General features: G+C 46.0%; 2 protein-coding genes across 2 annotated transcripts in view; both read right to left on the bottom strand.

Annotated features, from left to right (window-relative positions):
• LOC144762138 (solute carrier family 22 member 7-like) overlaps positions 1-24,501 on the bottom strand; it is a 628,845-nt gene that overhangs the window by 319,709 nt on the left and 284,635 nt on the right. The window lies entirely within an intron of this gene.
• Positions 775-24,501, bottom strand: part of LOC144762140 (solute carrier family 22 member 7-like) — a 299,847-nt gene continuing 276,120 nt past the window's right edge. Inside the window, exons 9-10 of the mRNA XM_078647287.1 lie at positions 14,777-14,983; positions 775-949 (exon numbers count right to left, since the gene is read on the bottom strand). Coding sequence (XP_078503413.1) covers positions 877-949; positions 14,777-14,983 — 280 coding nt within the window. The 3' untranslated portion in view covers positions 775-876. The remainder of the gene's footprint in view (positions 950-14,776; positions 14,984-24,501) is intronic.

Below are 24,501 nucleotides of genomic sequence, written 5' to 3'. Positions count from 1 at the left end.
GCATATGGCTGGGAACAAACTGGAAAGGCTTAGTGAGCACAGAAAATGATGGATGTATGCCCAAATCTCTGTATTGTGGTGAATGTTTGACATTGTTCTGCATTCTGTCCATCAATTGTTCTTTTTGCATTCCTTGTTTAGCTGGCACTACTCAGTCCCACCTCCAGGGAGGAATTCCTTTGGGTGAGAAACCTGCAGGAAGAAATACCCATCATAAAAAAAAATGGCTAATAAAAAATGCCTTGCATGACAATGTTGCTGGTGGGTACGTAATCTTCCCGCAGTTCCCCACCACTCGCCCTCCTCCCCTGAGGATTTGGCACCTACTTTGTCATGGATAGAGCCATATGGTCCTACCCAGCAGTTCTGAGGAGCTACTGCTGGGGAAAATCTTTTTTTGGACCACTCTGAAGCCTGGGAGGATAATTCTTAAGGTAAAAAAATGTGGGAAGGTTATGTCTACAGTATAAATTCCATTAACAAAGGTAGCTTAATGTCTATGCTTTGGTAGTTGCCTCACACTTTAGCACCTAGAAAGGATTACACCACTCTGGAACACAAGAACCTTTAAGATAAACACGGTGTACAGATGGAGCCTTCATCACCGGAGGTTCAATAAGCTGCTGTCTGACCCAGTACTAAGAGGGAGCCCCCTTCCCCCTAGGGCTGTGCTATGGATAAATATACAAGAAACATAGAGCACGTTGTAGTGTTGCCTGCAGGGAAGAGTTGCACTTAAAAGCTTTAGTTACATGGTTGGGTGCCAATCGATATGCGTTGATGCAGTTTGTGAAGTACTGTGATCCGTGGAATACGCGTCCTCATGATTGTCCATGTGTCTGTGGAGTTCCTCTCAGCCCAGGACCATCGGTGTCGTTAGATCTTGTCCAGAACCTTCAGTGGTACCAGCTCCTTTGGATCATCCTTGGGCAAACTGGATCCTGGTCTGCTGTAGAAATAAATTATTTAGAAGCAAATCAGAGACAGCAATCAACCTTCTTGTCATTGTGTCAGTAGGCATCACTGTCTGATGACTGGAAGTAACTGATGATACATCCTGTCTCCTATGTTCACATATACCGAGTATAAGGACTAACAGGCACATGCATCAAAGGATTTTGCGATCGCAAACGGTGCCAATCGCAAAAATCGGCCGTTTGCGATCGCAAAATCTGCTTTTGGAATGCACGAAGGGTGAAGGCCTTCGCAATTTGAGAATTCGCAAATATTTGCGAATTCTCAAATTGCAATTGCATTTAAGGAATCGCATTTTGCGATTCCTTAAATGCAATGTATGTAACTTAAAAAAAATTGCAATTTCGCAATTAGGGGGAGCAAATTACCATGAGGTTGAACCTCATGGTAATTTGCGAAAACTTTGAAAAATGCACTTTTGTGCATTTTTCAAAGTTTCATGTTGCGCACACACATGCCCTTAGGGCATGTGTGTGCACGACATATGTGCACAGATTGATTTCAGAGGTGCAACAGGGTGTCCTTTGGACACCCCTGCACCCTTGAAATCGCACTCTATATTTGCGATTCGCTAATTGCGAATCGCAAATTGAGAATGTCTTCCCATTCATTCCTGTGGGCCCATAGGAATGAATGGGGAGGTATTCCTTAATTGCGACTCGCAATTTGCGAGTCACAATTAAGGAATATTAAGAAATCGCAATTTTTTCAGCAATTTCATGATGCATTCCATTTTGCGATTCCTTAATTGTGATTCCTTATTTTTCGCAATTAAGGAATCGCAAAAAGCAATATTGATGCATGTGCCTGATAATGAAGCTTTTTTGGGGGAAAATCCATATTACGTTTACCAATAAAACACAACATGCAATAAATGAAATAATTGAAATTCAACACCATACTATTCAATCTCTATTAAAAACCCGGTCACAGGACATCTTTTATCACAGAATTTAAAATGTAATAGTCCCCTCTGTATATCCCAGCAACCTGGCTAAAATGTCTGATCACTTCCACCATGTCATTGCTTCAGCCATGGATAAAAGAACTCAACTAATCATTTGAAAAGAATTCCCACTCAAGTATGATAAAATTGGTCTTCACATGATTTTATTTCCTTCCCTCTGAAAATCCCACATGAAAAGGGAAGTTGTGAATGCAGGGTCATTATGCAAGCCCCTGTGGAGCAGATGGGGCAATCCTCTGACCCCCAGATCCATCAAGGGCACCCCATTTCCCCCAAGGTCAATGAGTTTCTGTGACCTTTGGAGCCTCTTTACATTCTGCAGGGGTGCCCATTGTTTTATATTATGCCCCTGTGCACATGCGTCCTGCTATTACATATGGCTAGTCTGTTCTCATAGCGCTGGGACACCTCCATGTGAGGTAGCTGGCCTGTTCGCGCTTTATAAGACCCCAAAAAAAAAAATAATAATAATTACACTGATGTGTGCATGCTTTGTGCTGTTATGCTGCTGTGAGCATGTGTTGTGCCTGGGGGGGTGGGTTTCCGATTGTGGAGCACACAAGCACAGGCCTTGTTAGGTTTATTACTCTTTTTCAATGACTCCTGAACTCTAATAGCTCGTCTTTGTGAAATCAAACTCTTATAAACTCTCCACGTAGTTGGCTCAAGGCCAACAGGTAAGTACACCTGAGAGGATAAAGAGTCATAGCTACTTGTAAACAATTCTCAAATCTGCAATTGGTCTGACTTGGTGACCCCCTCTCTGGAAAGGCAAAGGCAAACTATTATTATTATTATTATTATTTCTGAATTTGTAAAGCGCATGGTTACACTTTCAGTGTGTCCCCGCGCTGTCAGAAGAGCCATCTACTCCGTCAGTCAAACAAGACGGGCTAATCTTTAGGAAAGAGGAATGTTTTGAGCTTTCTACGGAAGATGAGCTCCGATGTTTCCACTCTTAAGCTCAGGGGGAGAGAGTTCCATTTGTGTGCCGCCAAAATACGAAAGGATCTTCCTCCCATTCTGGCTTTCTTGTGTCTGGGGACAGCGAGGAGGCCTGCTCCTAACGAGCGGAGTTGTCGAGTGGGCGTATAGGGGCAAAGAAGGTTCCGAAGGAAGGCCGGGCCCTTGCCATGTACGATCCTGTGACCAATACAAAGGACTTTGAAATCAATTCTTTCATTGATCGGAAGCCAATGTAGAGTTTGTAGGGATTTTTTTGAGGCGGCTCTTCTGGGCAGCCGGAGGACCAGTCGGGCGGCAGCATTCTGAATTGTCTGCAGTCGCCGCCGGCTAGTGGCATTGGCCCCCAGATACAGGGCATTGCCATAGTCCAGTCTTGACGTGACAAGGGCGTGGACCAGGGTCTTCCTAGATGATTCTGGGAGCAGGTCGATGGTTTTGCGGAGTTTCCGTAGAATCGAGAAGCACGTACCGGCTACCCGTCTAGTATGGTAGTCGTAGTCCAACTTTGAGTCCACCCATACTCCCAGATTCTTGACCTGATCACTAGGGGTAGGGAGGGGCCCCAGGGTCTGCGGCCACCAGGCAGATGACCAGACTGAGGGGGGTTTTCCAACAATCAGCACCTCAGTCTTGTCACCGTTAAGACGGAGGCAATTTTTCGCCATCCATCCCGCCATCTCCTGGAGGCATGCTGAGAAGTTGGCGGCGGCTTGTTCAGCAGGTTGGGTCAGAGCGACCACCAACTGTGTGTCGTCTGCGTATGTCACTACTTCTACCCCATATCGTTCCGCAGTAGTAGCCACGGGGGTGACATATAGATTAAAAAGGGTTGGACTGAGGCTTGAGCCCTGCGGCACTCCTTGACCGAGGTCAAAGGTGTCAGAGCGTGCTCCTCCTTGCTCTACCGAGAAGCTACGGTTGGTGAGAAAAGATTCCAGCCACAACCAGGCCATGCCTGTCACCCCTCCTTTCTTCAGACACTGTAGCAGCGTATGATGTGCTACAGTGTCGAAGGCTATGGGATTCATTACATGTGCACAGGTGCTTCAAAGGAAAAGTGGTGCCGTAATGCACACATCACACAACGTTAGTGCCTAACAAAATGAATGTGTCCATCTGTAACGAAACTGGTGTTGATGTGAAGCGCTCTGATACCTTTGGGTCTAGTTGTGAAAAGAGTGACAAAATTAAAATTCACTCTGATTGGATAACATCTAATGGCTGCCATGTGCACTAGTCATAATAAAGGATGATTGGGTTGCTCATTATACATCTTTGAGATGCATAGTGAGTACAAAGCAGTCCAAAAGTATCAGACAGATGACGTTTCGACACAAGCGTAATATGTTTGAGAGGCTCTTCATCAGGATAAGAAATAAGAATGCACTTTCCAGCTTTGTGGTAAAAAACACCACAAAACCGAAGGGATGTAGGGTGAAATACATCTTTTTCGTACAAATGACAACCTTCAATTTACAGAACCATTCTATGAGCCCAACTGGGTGAAAAAATCCCACATCCTCACGCTTGCCAGCAACAAATGCAGTCCTGATGAGGAGGCTTATACTTTAACAAGAAAGGGTAATACTTTCAACGTGGCCGGCATGAGAAATCTTTACTCTACAGTTTCAAGAAAGCCTGACAGCTGAGGTAAAAGAGGATGAGGGAAGCTCTTGGTTGAAGAGTTCCCATTGTTTCTGACACTGATGTCTGCAATGACTCTAAGGGAGAGGTTTAAATTTTCCCCCAAAACATCATGAAAGTTGGTAATATCATCTGACTTAGAAACTCGAGGGTGAGCCCATAAGTGCTAGAGGTGAATAGGATAATACAGTGTAACGATCATCTGAACGAGAAGTTTGATTACAGATTCCTCAAAGGAGTATGAGTCACTTGACATCAACACCAGGAGACACACTAAGAAGAGATGACAATTTCCTTATGAGAAATTTTGAAGCCTGCCTAGAAACGATTTTAAGAGGATGATACAAGTAAAGAGCTTGTACTGGTGTTTACAAAGGATCTTCTGCTGGGATGAGAAAATGAGGAGGTCCTAGAGGCTGCGGAGATCCGTCAGTAGCAGACGGCCTTAATCCTTAATGTCTTTATAGGTGTAAAAGCCACTTCTGCACAAAGACTGGTTGACCTGTTTTTCTTCTTTTGCCTTCAAGTCTTCCAGTGTTCCCCAAAGCCTGACGCCGTCCTTATCCCAGGACCATTTTTGGAAGAAGAGGATGGTAAACAAACCACACACACTGGTATGGGGCGGAGGCAGCATTTTTCTTCCACTGGATGGGCACGCCATAAAAAGTGACCTCTATATAGGAAAAGGCCCATTAAAAAAATCTTCAATCAGAAGATGGTTGCACGCAACACTCCCTCAACTACTTCAACAAAATCAACATCATCTACTACATCTGCGCCTTAAGTTAAACTTAAGATAAACTTACATTGAACTTAAGTTTAACTTAAGACAAAATCCTAATTTAACACAAAATCCTAACTTAACACAAAATACTAATTTAGGACAAAATCTTAATTTAAGACAAAATCATAATTTAGGACAAAATCCTAACTTAGGACAAAATCCTTATTTAAGACAAAATCCTAACTTAGGACAAATTCCTAACTTAAGACAAAATCCTAATTTAGGACAAAATCCTATTCTAAGACAAAATTCTTATTTAGGACAAAATTCTAACTTAAAACACAATCCTAATTTAGGCCAAAATCTTACTTTAAGACAAAATCTTAACCTAAGACAAAATCCTAACTTAAGACTACTAAATGCCTTCTGTGAATACCAAAAGTAGTAAGTTTAGGATTTTGTCGTAAGTTAGTTCTGTGAATTGGGCCCAATGTTTTTAGGTAAACTTTGGAGTGTCAGGCGAAAGTTGTCTAAGGAGAGTAAGGGGCAGGAATATTTTATTTCGTCAGTTATCTCTAGCAACTGTTATTATAGTTTTGTATGTGTAGCCCATTTTATCTCTATCGTGTTAATCACCATTTTAACATTCTTTAAAAGGGTTTTAAAAATGTATTTTTTAAAACTCGTAGATAAATATGCAGATACAAGCTAGGTTGAACACTTTTTGTTGCCACAGATGATGTCTTACCAACAGGCAGCTAAGGAATTCTCTCTTTTAATGCTAAGGGCTTGAATAACAAAATTAAAGCTCGAGCTATTGAAGAATGGATGAATGGCAACTCCCCGGATATTATATTGATATAGGAAACCCACTATGTTGCTCAGTGGAAACTCTCATTCAACTTGTTTCAGAAGTGGACAGGCATATTTCATCAGCATGTACGGCTCAAAGAGGGGTAGCAATCTTTTTTAACAAATGTCTTCCTTTCCAGACTATATATTCCCCTATAGATAAAGAGGGCAGATGGGGACTGGTTCAATTAATAATACCAGGTTGGCTATAGCCACGATCTACACCACAATAGAGAATAATCGTACATCTCTTTTGGATTTGCGTCACGCACTGCTCCTACTTCCCGAAGTGGTCATTTTAGGTGGGGGTTCCAATCATTGCAGAATTCCGCTCTGGATTCATCGGGGTTTGAAAGCAAACTAAACCACATACAGGTGCAGTATTAACTGAAAGCATGGACAATCTAAACGTAATAGACAGCTGGCAGACAAGATTTCCCCCCCAAAAAAGTTTTGGGGCTTTTTAGCGAAATATATCTCGCCCGCCAGACGTGACTATTTTTTAATCTCTAGGGGGTTAAATCTGGTTAATTGTACCTACATACAAAACAGTTTCTCAGACCATGCTTTAGTAAAATTTGAATTATCTGGAATCAGGAGCGACAAAAATACCCCTAAATGGACATTTAATAGAATACAGCTAGAAGATGAAGATTGGTGTAAGGAAATCCAGAGGGAGATTGAAAGTTTTTTTCAGATAAATAGGGATACGGCCTCGGTAGAAAATATCGGGGAGGCTTTTAAAGCCACAATTTGTGGCGTTATATCATCTAAACAGATCGCAATTTGACACGCTCAAAATACAGCCAATAAACACCTTGAACTCAACGTTACGCATACTAATGAGCAATATTTAAGGGATAAAATCAGTTAGAATAAATCTGCTTTTTAGTCAGCTCGTCAGGACATGCAAGATTACTATTATACTAATGTATATACTGCCAACTCCACCTATCTTCAGAGAGTTTACGAGTAGAGTGAATTTACCGGTAAATTCTTAGATTGCCAAATAAAAGACAAAAGGGGCCCGGAACAGAGTCCACGTTTTGACCAATAATATTACTAAAACCTGCATCACAAATGAAGAGCCAAATCAAAATGCGTTTTTAAAACACTATGAATCTATCTATTCAGTCAGGCAAGAGGTGGACAGTTTGAAATACATTTTTTTAATAGATTGCAAATTCCAAAATTACAGCCAAATCAAAGTACAAAACTAACTGCTACTGTTACATTACAAGAAATTGAAGTGGTTGTTCAATTTATGGCCAACGGTAAAGCATGTGGGGAAGACGGCATTCTGATAGAATTTTTAAAAAGATTTTGTTTAAGCTTAAAACACGAACTTGTCCTGCTAGCTAATCATATTTTGCAGGGTTGAGAAATACCATCCTCCTTTCGAACTGCTGTGGTAGTCAGTTTTTAAGAAATGAATATAGATAAGGAGGATATAAATTCAGATTCATATTCAGATTCAAAGAACTTTATTCGGTTAAAAACAAATAACCATAAAAGTAACAGACATAAAAAACAGATTACAATGATTACAACTCTCAATGGGTGTTCAGTCAGGGAGATCAATAGACAGTTATTCAGTAGGAAATGGTTTATACCATTTCCGAAACCGTTTGTTTCCGTAGTTTAGAAACACTTTTTAGGAATTTTAAAACCACAGTTACAGTTAAAACCGTATCCATTCTCTGGACCTCTAAAAAAGCTAGGTGGCATCTGGTTAAATTCATATTTTTTTAAAAAGGGACAATAATTTCACTACGAGAGGCACTATAAAATCTACAGAAGAAAAGGATGTGGATATCTGATTGTTGTGAATTGCCATCACATGGGCAAGTGGGCAATATACGATTCCATGAATTCATACTGGGAAAGGACACCAATCTAAAAAATATACAAAATCTAAAACGAGTTAAAAGAAAGCGGTCATAGTTTGTCATGGGCAGGGATAGGTATGGCTGTACAGACTTAGTCTCACATAGAGTAATGAGATGTGAGTGTACTGAATGTTTCAAAGTTTCAACTCTCCTCCTCTTATCCTCAAGATGGTCCAGGCAGGGGGCTTTCAAAGTGCTCCTTGAGATGCTGTCCATTGTAGATGGATCCGAAAAATAAGAATAGCACCCAATGTCAGTCAGGAAGCACTTAACATATCCCAGCCACTGTGATCTCTCCACGTGGTCCAGGCTGAGGGTATCCTGTAATATGGCCCGGTTCATGACACATTCATTTGTGGTCCATACCCTGTGCCACAACAGGATAGGTTGGATTTTAATAATGTCTGTTATGTGGGGTTGAGCAAGTTCAGCGTGACAGTTAAATGTGGCAACACACTGTGGTACTGCAAGGACTTCCCTCATAAACTTATTTTCCACCACCTGGATTGGATCGACATTTGCATACCCCCACAAGCCTGAGCCATACATAGCCACAGATAAGCATGTTGCTTTATAAATGGTTAACATTTCTTTTATCGGCTTTCTGTCCAATTTTTTAACGAAATTCTTTAAAGCCATGATCGTTTTCATAAATAAAAGAGTTCTCGCCTTAATTGCACTTGTCCAAGAACCTGATTCATGGAATAAAATGCTCAAATAAGAAAAGGTTGAGGTATTGTCTAATGGAACATTATTTAAAAACATCCGTTTCATCGGTTTACCTGATTTAGGACCACAGTTCATTGTAAAAGTTTTACTACAGTTTACTTGCAAGTCTAGATTCAGCATAAAGTTCTCAAAGCTTACTACTAGTTTTTGCAGAGCTTGAGGTGTACGTGCCATAAGCACAGCATCATCCGCATACATGAGCGCAGGGATTGCCCTCCTCCCCACCCTGGGCATATCCCTGCACTCATGCATCAGATGATGCTCAAGCCCATTAATGTAGAGGAGGAAGAGAAAAGGTGCTAGTACACAACCTTGACGCACTCCTCGACCCACGCTGAATTGTCTGGAGCATTCGCCCCTCTACCGTAGCGAACAGAAGCTGTGGCTCCACTATAAAGTTCCCTCAGGAAAGAGATGATGGTGTTATCCACTCCCAAACTTTTCATTACTGCCCACAATTTAGCGTGTGACACACAGTCGAACGCGGATGAAAGATCCACAAAAGTAAAATACAAGCGTTCCGACTTAATCCTTATATATTTATGTTGCAATAACATCAAATTTAGGCCTTGCTCGATTGTGCCAATCCCTTTTTGAAAACCATATTGCAAGTCGCTCATGACTTCGTTTTCCTCCGCCCAGCTTTGGAGTCTTGCCAACACTATTCGACCCAAGATTTTTATTGAGGAATCAAGAAGGGAGATTGGCCTGTAGCAGGCACAACTGTTTCTGTCCCCCTTCTTGTAAATAGGGACAATGACAGAGGTAAACCAGGAATCTTTTAAGCCCCTCGCTAAAGCCGCTTTAAAAAGTTGTACCAACATTGGGCCCCAGATTTCAGGATTTACTTTAAATAGGTCCGCAGGGATCCCATCAGGCCCAGCTGCCTTTCCTCCTTTAGTAGCTCTTAGGGCAAGCAATACCTCATCAAGTGTAACAACCAAGTTTGGACCTGGTTGTAAGTCCAAGCTGGTCTGAGGACCTCCACTACGGGTATCATCCTGAGCCTTATAAAGATTGGAGAAATGATCCACCCAATTATCCTAATTTATTGCGATCTCAATTCGCGCCGTATGAGTTTCGTAAGGGAAAGGGGTGTTAATTACTTTCCAAAATACGAAGGGATTTTTGGTTTTTGAAGCCTCGCAGAGTGAGTCTAATGCCTCCTTATTTAACGTTATTTTCCATACTTTAAGGGCCTGGTTGTATGCAGACCTACATGTTCTTATTTCGCCTGTGTCCCTGGGGCTTCTGTGCACTGCATGTTTTAGATTTTTCAACGCCCTAGTGCATGCATTATCGAACCAACTCTTGGATCCCTTACCTCTACGCTTTGACTCCACCCTTAAGCTACTCTTTATGTTTGTAGCTATAATACCAAAGTGCTCAATTATTTGATCACTACTAGAATTATGTCCCAAACAGGTCAAAAAACTAGTAGAGCACGCCTCCCAGAGTTCCTTGAAGAATGTTGCGGGGATTACTTTGCTCCAATTAAGTGTAAACCCGTTTTGTCTCCCAAGAACCACATCAACCGCTGCCTCAACAGGTGGCGCGGCCGTAGATGGGTCTGGGAATAGTTCTACTACCTTAAGGCGTTGTGGGAGATGATCACTTATGGGCAATAGGATATTTGTGACCCCCACAACTCTATGATTAAGATTACTGGAAGCGATAATAAAGTCAATGGTTGACACCAAACCTCTACCAACAAAGGTCGGGACAAAGGGAGTGGGTTTTAACGCTGTTTCATTAGCAAACCCTAAGTCAAACATGAATAATATTTCGTTCAGCAGATCCCCCATTAAAGTGTGATCGAAATGAGTCAGATTCATATCTCTCTCTGTCATTAGGCCACATAGGCCCTGACACCCTTTGGAACAGATTGAACAGTTAAAATCCCCCCCCCCCCCCATAAAATTACCAGATCTCTGTCGTTTTTATCTACCTCTAACTGAACTACCTCCTTGAGCTGCTTCATCTCAACCACAATATCTTCCCTCGGGACATTGTTATAGAAATTAATAATAATCACCTTTGCTCCTTTAAGATCTCTAAGAACTATGAGCTGGAAATATTTGGAATGTAAATGACATTGGACCTGTATAATTTTAAGGTGGTTTGAAACAAACAAAGTCAAACCACCCTTTGCCCTTCCAAAATGGCCTCGAATTGCTGGGGTAAAAAAGGTCCTATAGCCATTTACATGGATTGGGTCCTGGGTCCATGTTTCTTGCAGAGCCACTATATCCTGACCGCTTATTACAGACTCCCAAGCTGGGTTTGTGATTTTTTGCCTCAACCCAGCTACGTTCCAGAAAAGCAGTTGACAAAGGTCACTCTTCACCTGTATAGAACCATTACCTGTCTTTTCTCTACTCCCATTATTATCACCTATGTTAGACTGCATCTGCTCCAGGAAAACACTGTCACAAGGTGTCAGCCTGTCGAGAGTGCAAGTCTTATTTAATATGGGAGGTTCTTGAGTTGACTCAGTGGGGGCCTCAATGGTATTAGGGGGAACCCCGCCCCTAGTGGAAACTTGGGAGGCTGGGAAAGGGGGCTTTTTCCCAGCCACAGATTCTATGGGAATCTGAACTTGCTGTCAATCTACCCCTTCCAAACCAGAAAAGATCTGATAACGGTTTTGGATCGGTAGATTGTACATATGTGGCAACAGTCCTCTATTGTTCCATGGTCTACCTTGCATAGGGGTGGGTCCCAAGTATGGTGGGTAATGATTGCTGGGAGGGGGATATCGGTAGACCTGATAATCATTTCTGGAGTAAAAGTCCTCCGGCCTCTGAGTATAAAGAGAGGGGCCTTGATCACTTGCATAACCAGAACTACCCTGCAAAGACTGTGCTCCCCCAGGCCCAACCCTATCCCATGGACTTACATTTCCAAACCCCCGACGTTGATGGACTGGCTTCTTAATAAGCTGCCTGTCCCTGCCCCAGTTATTAAAACTTTTTGGGGGTGCATAGGGATAAAAATAGGAAAGAAGATGTGTGGAGATGGAATCGCTACTACCAGCATCGAACCAATCCCCGATGTGCCTCACGGCCCTATGATCCTTAAAATTGATGATAATAACATCACCGTTTTTATCCTTTGGCCTGGCTCCCACCCAGTTGGCACGCCTTAGACTTATAATTTCGCCATTTATTGAAGCAGGTAGCGGTCTATTATCACGGAGCCAGAAGACAACCTTGTTCCGTAGTGCTCCATGATCTTCCCATTTTCCTGCAGGTAGTTCTGGGACCCCTGCCATCACAATGACATAGGGGGCAGAGTCAGGGGTTAGGTCTATGACACGATTAATTTTAGTTTTCCCTGAAGCAGTGGCCAAAACATTCCCATTGCTTGACTTAGTCGTTTGTAAGTCCTTACTACCACCTTGATTTTGAGTTCCCCCTGGTTTGGGTGTTTGCTCCTTAGTTACTGGAGCCGCCAATTGGGGTATAGCCATCTGTGGGGATGGGGTTATTAACGTAATTGCAGGGCTACCCACTCTTACCCCCTCTTGCACAGATTTCTGTTTTTGTACAGGTACCAGTGTTGTTAGTGCTGGTGTTATGGGTACTAGCATTGGAGGGGGCCCTGTTACTGTGGGTTTGACAGGTGGGTTGGTTCTTAATAGAGGGTTCGCCTTAGGTTTTCCTAGCCCCTTAACCAGGTCAGATAAGAGGAGAGAATTCTGATCAATCTTCTTCTCTATTTGATCTAGATGTTCGCACATCATAATAGTCTTATCTAGGAGTGGTTGCATCACGCCCCTAATAAGTTCTGCAAATTTGGCCATCATGGCCGCCTCACATCCTAGGGTTTGGCCGGTTTGTGTCTGGGGTGCATAAACAACCTCTCTCCTTATTTTGTTTACTCGATTTCCCAGTGGCTCGCCCCCCCTTTTTTTGCTATTTGTCGTAATAAGGGGGGATGTAGGGGACATGGGCGATGGGTCAATGGGGAGTTTCGGGGAACCCGATAGCCTAACACTATCATTCCCAGTAAGTAGGTCTAGTACGGATGAACTAGTAGGTGTGCTAGACAACGGATGCTTACTTATCATGGTGGGGTCATAAGAAGACCTTTCAATGTTATTGGTGACCCCAGAATGTGATAAATCGATAAGAAGCAAAGAATCACTGGGGCATTTAGGCACAATTACATCCCCTATTTCTCCTGGTCTAACTGATCTAGTGTCTGTACATACTGATGGAAATCCAAACTCACCCCTCCCTCCTTGTGTAGTTTTATGGTTGTTTTTCCTTTGCTTCCCCCTGCGTCTCACACGGGCTTTCTTAAATCTTCGTGGGGATTCCTTTGCTACAGGCTCGTGTATTTCAAAAGGGCCTATACCTGTCCCCACGAGGGCTTGGGCGCTTGAATCCTCATCGTTCTGACCCGCATGAATCATGGCAACTACAATCGTTGCTTTACGTGCAGGGGCAGGGGGCTCCTCTAACAAGGGTGTATCTGTCACACTAAGAGGAAGCTCCGGAGTATTTGTAGAGGGAAGCTCCAATCCCAGAGACGCCCTTCTGTTGCTATTAATTTGGGCAACCTTTTTAATTAAGAAGTTATCCATGGTTACTAATTTGGAGGGCATAATATAAGATAGTTCCAGGCTTAAGTTAGTGAGCAGAAATGATATATGAGCAGTGATATCTAACTCACATGTGTAATAAACTGGTATATAACATGGAGCAATGATAGAAAGGGATGTTGCCCCGGCCCGGCTCCCTCGGTCCCCGGAGGGCCACAGAGGGCCCGCCCTTGTCCCGGGCTTCTCCCGGCGCCCTCCCGCGCAGCGGGGTCTACGCCTTCTTTAAATAACTCCCTGATAGGAAGTCTTAACAAGTGGGCGAGGCCGGCAGGGAGAGCAGCCCAGCTGTTCCCAAGGGCGTGCAGGGACTCCTGGTCCTTGGAGTCCCAGCCAATGCTCGCAGCCCTGCCGGTTGGCCACTAAATGCCCCCAAAAGTCTAGAAGCTATCGCCTGTGTCCAAGGGCGATGCGGGACCCGCGAAGCGGGTCCGGCGAGTTCCTGTAGTGCAGTCTTCACAGGAAGGAGCAAGGAAGCCTGTAGAAACGCTGTTTCCACGAACAGCGCGGTATGGGAGGGAAAGCGCTCGGTCCCAGGTGCAGCCGCCCTTTAATTCAGGAGCGGGCGGGCGGGGCCGGCAGGGAGAGCAGCCCAGCTGTTCCCAAGGGCGTGAAGGGACTCCTGGTCCTTGGAGTCCCAGCCAATGCTCGCAGCCCTGCCGGTTGCCCACTAAATGCCCCCAAAAGTCTAGAAGCTATCGCCTGTGTCCAAGGGCGATGCGGGACCCGCGAAGCGGGTCCGGCGAGGTCCTGTAGTGCAGTCTTCACAGGAAGGAGCAAGGAAGCCTGTAGAAACGCTGTTTCCACGAACAGCGCGGTATGGGAGGGAAAGCGCTCGGTCCCAGGTGCAGCCGCCCTTTAATTCAGGAGCGGGCGGGCGGGGCCGGCAGGGAGAGCAGCCCAGCTGTTCCCAAGGGCGTGCAGGGACTCCTGGTCCTTGGAGTCCCAGCCAATGCTCGCAGCCCTGCCGGTTGCCCACTAAATGCCCCCAAAAGTCTAGAAGCTATCGCCTGTGTCCAAGGGCGATGCGGGACCCGCGAAGCGGGTCCGGCGAGGTCCTGTAGTGCAGTCTTCACAGGAAGGAGCAAGGAAGCCTGTAGAAACGCTGTTTCCACGAACAGCGCGGTATGGGAGGGAAATAAATAAATTCTTATAGACATATCAGCCTGTTGATCCCCAATATAAATGGAGAAATTCTCCTCTCTGATGTACAAATCAGTCAAGACCCATTGCTAGATCCAGTGATTATAGCTAAGTGGAGAAGTCAGTGCTTTTTTAAAATAGGAGACTTTCTAATGGGGGACTGGAAAATCTGCTACGAGATAGAACCGTGCATTAGATAGATGCCTACAAATGCTCATCCTATAGATGCTCACCCCAGAGGTGGGCCGTTCATTCATAAAGATAATTAGGGCAAGCCTTACCACGTCACTTCGACATCCTTCACTGTCTCAGGCAGCCGCACGTTGAGAGTCTCAGGGAGGCAAAAGGCCACCAAGCCGGACACAATGGCCACTGAGCAGTAGACAATCTGTGGCAGGTGCTTCCATATGTCACCCAGCAGCATCGCCAAAGGAGCCAAGGAGACGCCAATGCGTGCGATGAAGGCGGTGTAACCGATGCCGTTCTGCCTGGAAGAACACAATGAAAGAAAACTGAAGCAGAGCATGGCCCAGAGCTTAATTTGAGACAGTGGTTTCCGGTTCCTGGCACCAGCACTTATTACCGTCTGCCACATGGTGGCGCTGTTTCTCTAAATTAGAGATGAACACAACAACCGTGTTTACAAATTCAGTGTACATTAAAATATACTAATATTTGCAGCCCAAGCTTTTCCTGTCGCTTTAGGGGCTTCGAATAGTCTGAATTGTTACACTCGCAGGTGGTGATGTTTAGGAGTTGGGTTGGTTCCGTCATTGGCAGGGGCAATGGGTCATGTGAGCTGAAGTGGCCCAGGCACCTAAGCTTTTACAAATTAAGCACTGGCATGGCCGATGTCCACCCTGGGACAGTTGACATCACACAAGGATGGAAAAGCAATATCACATGAATGCATCACCCACATAATCATCCCTCTTTGTTCTGTGGTTCCTGCAAGGGAGTCATTGTGCCCACCTTGCACTGAAACTGCAAAGAAGAAAGTGATTGGGATTGCAAAGACATCACCCATCACTCCCAGGTATTTACTATTTTTTTTAAACATATTTTATTGTCAAATTGCACATATGGTGCAGGGCTCTGCACCCCAGAGACGGTATACAGACATAATATTGATTCAAAAATATAGAATGGCACAAATATCGAAGTAAAAATATAGAATGGACAAAATATCAAATGGACAGAATATAGAGGTGAAAAATATCGTTTTGAAGGTGAGTAATTTAATATCGATTAAAATATAGAAAGTTAAAATATCGAAGTATATCATATAGTAATTAAGATATATCGAATTTTTAATAATATCAATTTTTTTTAAGTGTCTTTTTTTATGTTATTTAATTTTTATGTAATTTAATTCTGTAGAGGGTTGTGCGTTTATAGGGGAATAGGGTGGGAAGTAATTTAATTGTAATTAACTAAATCTGTTAATGTATTTTTTGGGTATTTATTTTGAATTCATTGTTAATTAATTATTAATTTGTAATTAATTAATTTTTAATTGGTAATTAATTTTTAATTGTTAATTAATTTTTCTTAATTGATTAATTGATAATTATGTTAATTTCATTATATTATTTTCCATGGCGGGTTGTGGGTTTATAGGGGAACAGGGTGGGAAGTAATTTAATTGTAATTAATTAAATCTGTTAATTTATTTATTGGTATTCTTTTAGAATTAATTGTTAATTTTTATTTGGTAATTAATTAATTTATAATTGGTAATTAATTTTTATTGATTGGTTAATTGATAATTATGTTAATTTAATTATTATTTTCTGCAGTGGGTTGTGGGTTTATAGGGGAATAGGGTGGGAAGTAATTTAATTGTAATTAATTAGGTATGGTAATTTTTTATTGGTATTTATTTTTAATTAATTGTTAATTTATTATTAATTTGTAATTAATTAATTTTTAATAGGTAATTTATTTTTAATTGGTAATTCATTTTAATAAATTGATTAATTGATAATTATGTTAATTTTAATAATTTATTTTCCGTAGTGGGTTGTGTGTTTATTGGGGAATAGGGTGGGAAGTAATTTAATTGTAATTAAATTAATCATTTTTATTTATTTATTGGTATTGATTTTTAATGTATTGTTAATTAATTGTTAATTGGTAAATAATTTGTATTATTAGGAAATTAATTTTTTTAATAACTAATATTTATTTGTATTTTTATTTGATTAATTATTACATAATTTTACATTTGTAATTTAGTTAAATTAATTTTTTATAGGTAGTGATATTTAATTTATTTGTATTACTATATTAAATGTTTCCTATCCCTACTGTTAAACTCACTAGAGTGGGCTTAGTAATTTTTACCCCTACGCTATCCAACGCGTTCCCTACTGTTGCACTCTCTGGAGTGGTAATAGTAATTTTTACACCTACGCTTTCCAACGCTTTCCCTACTGTTGCACTCTCTGGAGTGGGAGTAGTAATTTTTACCCCTACGCTATCCAACGCTTTCCCTACTGTTGCACCCTCTGGAGTGGGAATAGTAATTTTTACCCCTACGCTATCCAGGGCTGCCCAACAGTTGCACTCTCTGGAGTGGGAATAGTAATTTTTACCCCTACGCTATCCAACGCTTTCCCTACTGTTGCACCCTCTGGAGTGGGAATAGTAATTTTTACCCCTAAGCTATCCAACGCTTTCCCTACTGTTGCACTCTCTGGAGTGGGAATAGTAATTTTTACCCCTTTCGCTATCCACACTTTCCCTACTGTTGCACTCTCTGGAGTGGAAATAGTAATTTTTACCCCTACGCTATCCAACGCTTTCCCTACTGTTGCACCCTCTGGAGTGGGAATAGTAATTTTTACCCCTATGCTATCCAACCCTTTCCCTACTGTTGCACTCTCTGGAGTGGGAATAGTAATTTTTAACCCTACGCTATCCAACGCCTTCTCTACTGTTGCACTCTCTGGAGTGGGAAAAGTAATTTTTACCCCTACACTATCCAATGTTTACCCTACTGTTGCAGTTTCTGGAGTGGTAATAGTAAATTTTAACCTCTTGCTATACTACAGTAAAAATATTGTATATTTTTAATTAATATTATGTTAATATATATATGTGTTAAAAAATTAAATTATATTTTTATTTTTTGAACTTAAATTAATTATTTAATAATGTTTAAGTTATTTAAGTATTTTTAAGTATGTTTTAATTATTTATAGTTGTTATTTTAATAATTTTAAATTGTTTTTAGGATATTTAAATAAATTCGATATTTTGACTAAGTATATATATATTTTCGATATTTTTGATTCTATATTTTTGTACTTACCTGTTTGTAGATAGGAATTCGATATTTTGTCTTTCTATATTTTTTCTTCGATATTTTTTCATCTATATTTTTGTATTCTATATTTTTTCAGTGATCCCCCAGAGACCACTGCAATATCAAACATTGCACCAGCATGGAAGCAATCAACGTTTTAGATGAACAAGTAAGATACATGAATGTGTGTACCAAGCAAGCATTTTAAAAGAAACCTCCCTCCCAACTCCCCCACCCTCCCCCAGAGTCGCACAATGTCCACAGAGTCCAGTCCACGATCACCCTATATAGAACAAAAAAATGTTAGCATATCTACACATGCCCCCTCAACCCTCCCGCACTAAAACAGACCCATACAGCCCCACATTCATATCCCTGGAAGGTCTTCTGCCACATCAGGAGGCTCCAGCCACAGGCCACGGTACTCCGTCCAACGTTTCCATATTTTATAATGCTTACGTGGGCAACCCCTAGCAACAAAACTTGGCTGTTCCAACCCCATGCAGAAGTCCAGGCCATTTTTCCACGCTGCCACTGATGGGGCCCGTGAAGCCTTCCAAGCCTTAGCTATATCCCGTTTTGCCAGTGTGAGGCCAAGTTGTATAAGGTGCGTTTTATAGACATTACCCCCTATTCCCTCCATGACGTGTAGCAGGGCAAACTGTGGCGTATGTGGGACCCCCACCCCAACACCTCCGACAAACAAGCAAAGACCCTTCTCCAGAATCGGTCCATGGACATGCTGCTCCAAACAGTGTGGAGAAATGTGCCCTCTTCCCGGCCACACCAGAGACACTCCGGGGAGGCAATGAGACCGCCAGCCACAGTCGAACCCGGGTGTAGTAGGCCCTGTGCAAGTATTTTTAAATTGGATGAGACGGAGACGCATCACGGGCGGCCAGCGCCTCCCTTCAATGCTCCTCCTCCAGTGTGCCCACATCTTCCCATACCCCCGGAGCCTCTGTAGCGTAGGGGAGCAATGAGTAACCAGGGACTGATGAATCCGGGATATCTTCTTCATTTCTAGATCTCCTATAAACACTTTCGCCTCCAAGGGGCTAAATTCAGGGACAGACTCTAGACCCGCTAGGCTAGGGGACAGTGCATGGCGGAATTGGAGTTAGCGGTAAAATTGGGACTTGAGTGTCGTATCCCTCATAACATCTCCCAGGGTCGATATACCGATAGCATCCCAGCCCCGGAAGCCCGACAGGGCCACTAGGTCTGGCAATCGCCCATTATGCCACAGGGGGTTTCTCGGGGCAAGGTATTCCACCACCCCTTGCACCGCAGTGCTTGTCTCCAAATTTGAAACACCACCCGTGTGGCTGATGGCAGTGCACCCCGCAACGATGCTGAGGAATGGTGTGTAGTGTGTGGGACCCCATAAGACTACGCTCTAGCGCATACGCCGGGTCCTCCCTGTCGCCATACTACTACTCATTCAGGACCAAACGGTGTGAGGCCTGGTAGTAGGAGAGGATATCCAACGTTGCGAGTCCTCCATAGTAGGTGGAAAGAAAGCTGGTGTGCAGCGCTACATGCACTGCTCCCCCCTCCCACAGAAACTGCCCAAGCACAGAATTCACCAGCCGGAACCATTTGGACGAGATCGGGTACCGGTAATTCTGTAGCTGGTAAAGCAATAGAGGAAGCGCTACCATCTTAAAGATGGCTGATCTGCCATAGAGTGTCAGAGGCATGCGCGACCAGGTCCTAATATCTGCGGGGACCTGCTCCCATACCACCCCCAGATATTTGAGGCCCCCCCACTGCCACCTGAAGCATGGACGCCCAATTACCTACCCTCGTCCGATCCCCCAGGACCCACAGTGTGGATTTGCTGTGGTTCATGTACAACCCCGACGATTCCCCAATGATCTGCATGATCCATAGAAGACGAGGCCCCGTTCTGTCCGGGCTGTGAGGAAAAAGAGGACATCGTCTGCATATAAAGCGATCCAGTCGGACAGTCCTGGCGCCCACTCAAAGCTCCTTAGCTATGCGTCTATGTGCACCCACGCCCCCAATGGCTCCATAGCCAGGGCGAATAAATACGGTGAGAGGGGGCACCCTTGTCTGGTGCCGCATCTGATAGAGAAACTGGACGAGACCGCTCCTTCCACCCGAATCGATGCTGTCAGATCTGTATATAGGAGAGTCAAGTATGACATGAAATGGGTGCCAAGATTAAGTCAGTGCAGCAGCATGAACAGGTAGACCCAGCTCAGAGAGTCAAATGCCATGTCCATGTCCGCTAAGAGGAGCGCCGCCTGCTCCCCGGTCTGTCGAACTGCCGCCATTGCCACTTGCGCCCGCCGTATGTTGTGTCTAGTCGCCCTCTGCGGCATAAATCCGGACTAGTCCAGGTGCACAAGTGCCGAGATGTGGGGCAGGAGCCGGTTGGCCATTGCTTTGGCCAGGACCTTGGCCTCCACGTTCAGGAGGTAAATGGGGCGGTAGGATGCATACTGCTCTGGGGGCCGACCCAGCTTAGGGAACACCACCACTTCCGCGTGCCTCCAATACGGGGCAAGTCTGCCCTGCTCCCTAGCCTCTTCCAAGGCCGACCGATAGTGAGGGGCCAACTGCAGATTATATTGTTTAAAGAATTCGCTTGGAAACCCATTGGGTCCAGAAGCCTTCCCGGCGTTAAGCTCACACAGTGCGGTGCCGAGTTCCTCATCGGTCAAAGGGAGCTCCAACTAGTCACGCACTTCATCCGACACCGCTTTGGGCGGCAAGTCTACTATGAACTTGTCCACCATATACTCCGGTAGGCACTCCCGAGGAGCATAGAGCTCCGCATAGTATGTAGCGAAACTTTCCGCTATGGCAACCGGATCCGTAATCGGAACTCCCGCCTCATCCAATATACCCGGGAGGGTCTGAGCGTGAAAGATGCCCTGGCAGAGCGGATGTAGCATCTTGCCGAACTTGTACCCCCTATTGACATATCCTGCTACGCGTTGCCAGCCATGCCTGTTGGGCTTCGTCAATCAGGAGGTCTGCATAGGACGGTTGTGCCAGGAGCAGCCACCTCACTGCCTGCCCTCACCTGCTTCACGGCTCTGGCGCTCCAGCGTCTCTATCTCTGCCTCGGCCGTATTAATTCTACCCTGCGCCGTTTACGGGCCGCCACGCACCAGGCTATATCCACCCCCGCAAGGTGGGCTTCAAAGCTTTCCACAGAGACCGGGCACTGGAGACCGACCCCTCATTGGCAATGACGTAGTTTGCAATGGCCTCGCTCATGTGTTTCTCGTATTCCTCCTGTTGTAGGTGCCATACCGAGAGGCACCAACGGAAGGGCCGCCGCCCCCTGCCCATCTGTATTTCAACGGACACTGGAGAGTGATCCGAGAGCCCGCAGGGGAGAATCTCGACAGTCACCTCCCTGCCAGCCATCACTCGGGGAACAAAGATATAGTCGAGTCTGGAGAAGGACTTATGGACTGCTGAAAGATAGGTGTATTCCCAACTATCCCCATGTACACGCCACCATGTGTCCACATAATCCATGCCCACCGCCATATCATGTAATTTCATGGGCTGGCCTCCGCCTGAGCTGCCCCCAGCCCTCTTCCTATCCTTGACCACATCCATGACATCGTTCCAGTCCCCGCCCACCACAAATATTGCATCGGGCGTATCCCCCCATAGGGTGAACAGCTTCTCAACCAGTGACCACTGTAAGGGGGGAGCATAGACGCAACCCAGTACCAAGGGTTTCTCCCCAATCATGCCTCGGATGATTAAGTTGCGCCCCTGTGTGTCAGCCCACTGTTTGGAGTGTACGTATGGGATTCTGCGGTGAACTAGTATTGCTGCCCCCTCGAGCCCCTCGTAAAGCCGGCATGGAAAACCTGCTGCTACCCATATCGCTGCAGGCAAAGGGCCTTCATACCCATTAGGTGGGTTTCTTGTAGCAAGAGGATGTCGGGTCTGGCCCTCTTGGCCTGGAATAGCTCCGCGTTTGATTTTATTTAGGGCCCCGCGCACATTCCAACTAACAATGTGGAGGGTACCCGGGGACTCCCGCCCAACTGCAGAGCAATCAGCCATTAGGGAAAGGGCATTGCCATGGCACAGACGTAGGGCAACGGGAGCGCATGCGTGTAGTGTAGTGGACCCACTGTTGAAGTGCAACTCGTACTCTGAAACAACCCCCCCAACAAACCCCACACCCCATACCTTAAAAACACTGAAGTATCTGTCACGGCGGGGTGGACTACCAGTCTCCAACGGGGAGACAAGGGCCATCCCGTCCCATGGATCCCCAACTTACAGCCCATAGCCTACGGGCATAACCCCAACCAGCGTCCAGTAGGCAGGGGTTCAGCCCATGTTAAGGCTCCCCTGACCAATTTAATACAGAGCATTCACCTAAGCAGTTAGAAGAGCAAACCGGCACCACCTGGATAATGTAGGTCAAGGTTCCAATGTCTGTTGGCCTGGAGCAGAGCCCCCTCGGGAGGAGGCCCCGCCCGACTTGGAGCATCGCCGGGATCTGGATCATCTATCGCCCCTTCGCTGCTGCCCTTGGGGTCCCCTCGGTGCGACTTCACTCGAGGAGGAGTCTGACTCCTGCCCAGGCGGAGTGTGCACCCGCACTCGAACCATTTCATCTGTCCATTTAAAGACTTCCTCCGGAGTATCAAAGAAGTGGGTGCAGGAGCGATACACCACTCGCAGGCGAGCCGGAAACAAGAGGGCGTGTGGGAGCTTGAGTTCTCGTAGTCGGGCTTTCACCTCCATGAATGTTTGACGTTGTTGCTGGACCAACCGTGTGTAGTACGGAAATATGAGGATTCGGGCATTCTCATAGAGCAGGGGTTCTTTGGCCCAGGCTTGTTTCAAAATGGTATCTCGGTCAAGATAATTTAAAAGTTTTGCCATCACCGGCCGTGGGCATGCCCTCATTGGGGGCTTCTGGATCAGCGCTCTATGGGCCCGCTCCACAACAAAGCACCGGGATAAGGCCTCCGGAGGGAGCCAGCTCTCAAACCATTGCGTAAGGAAGCGTTCCATGTTACCATTTTCGCAACCCTCCAGAAATCCAACTAATCTCAGATTGTTCCGCCAGGCTCGCCCTTCTGCATCTTCGACCCGGAGCGCCAGACCTTTCTGAATGTTCTTCATGTTCTCCACCTTTTGCTTCAGAGTCGCCACATCGTCCTCTACTCCTGAGATGCGGGTCTCCGCCTCCGTAATGTGGGATATTGCGTTCCGGAGGTCCTGCACAGCAGCATGATGTTCGAGCCCACCGCCCAGATTTTGTCATCCAGCATGGCCCCCTGCTGGCCCCCAGCAGCACCAGCTGCCGCCCTGGGCCAGTGAATTTATCTATGGGCCCGTGCTTGGTCGAGCCCCCACCGCCCTTGTCCCTCATCATGACTGCCCTCAGTGGTCGCCCCAGATACAAGCGAAGCCCGACCAGGCGGTAACACAGGTATGATCCAATTAGTCCAGGACCCAAGCTGACTTCGGAGGGGAGGCGCCCCAAACCCAGGGCCTGCAAACCTCCTCAAGGGCCCACGTCTGGGGCCATACAGTCCCGCCGCCGGCAGCACCCCTGGGGCCCCCCGGCTCCGACCAACCATTGATAAGAATGCTCCCCAGGGGAAGAACTTGTGTGGCCCGCACTGCTGGTGGCACACCCAGGGGGCTGCACGGCCCGACTGGCCGCTGGTGCAAGCGACCCCCAGGGGGGGAAGATATCAGTGGAGAAGAGAAGAGAAGAACATAAGAGCGGCCGCGGACGGTCCGGCAGCTGGCCCGATCTCCTTCCCACGTGGCCCGATTATGCCGCCGATCCCCTGCAGTAGCTAACAATGTAGGAATGGGCGCAACCCACTCCCAGCGCCGTCCTCATCCTTTGTCGAGGCTCCAGTCCCTGAGGAGATATCTCACCAGTCAGGTGTCACCGCACCACCCTCCCCAGCCACACCGCCGGGTCATCAAGCGGCAGATGTGGAGATCCTTGCCAGGCCAGCCCCTGTAATCTAGCCGGGGCCCTCCGCAGATATCCGCAATGGCATCATCATAGCACTGACTAATTCCTCCACTTGCAGGACCTTCCCACGGTGTGCGCCTGGTCCAACTGACCTCCAAAGTGGTGGCGCGTATGAACGGTGGAGAGGGGTTCTCTCTCACGTCCCAGGCGACCTCGCCCGACTGTCGACCACTTATATCCCCAGCCCCGGGGGGCCTTGTGGTCCACCTGACCGCTGATGCTGCAGACCCCCGGCTAGGGAAAGGGGGAGAGTCAAGCAGGGGCGAGGTACCGGGCCAGCGGTAGGCCCCACTGCTCCTCACCACGCGGATCGATTCTGCCACCGACCAGCCCAGTCGCTCCCGGTGTGGGGGGAAGCCCCACCTTGCCTCACCACCAGCCACTGCCTCCACCAAGGCTCCGGTCTCCAGGGAGCGCCCCCGCAGTCGAGGATGTTTGGGCGCAGGTCCCTGTTCCGGCCTCTCCCACCCGCTCCTCACCTGTGTGATCTTATGACCACAGCCGCATCTCCACCTCTGCACCCAGCAGGGGCCGCTCCGCAGGGTCACCAAGCTGCAGTGACACTCCCAGCCGCCGCCTCCGCCTCTCAGTGCCGCCAGGGCACCCCGGCAGCCCACCACCGCCAACAACCAAACAGGATCACCTCCCCGGGCTAGGCCGCACTCCATACCGGCCCTGCA

This window comes from Lissotriton helveticus, chromosome 6, assembly GCF_964261635.1.
Source record: "Lissotriton helveticus chromosome 6, aLisHel1.1, whole genome shotgun sequence".
Lineage (NCBI taxonomy): Eukaryota > Metazoa > Chordata > Amphibia > Caudata > Salamandridae > Lissotriton > Lissotriton helveticus.
This window is presented reverse-complemented; position numbering and strand designations above follow the sequence as displayed.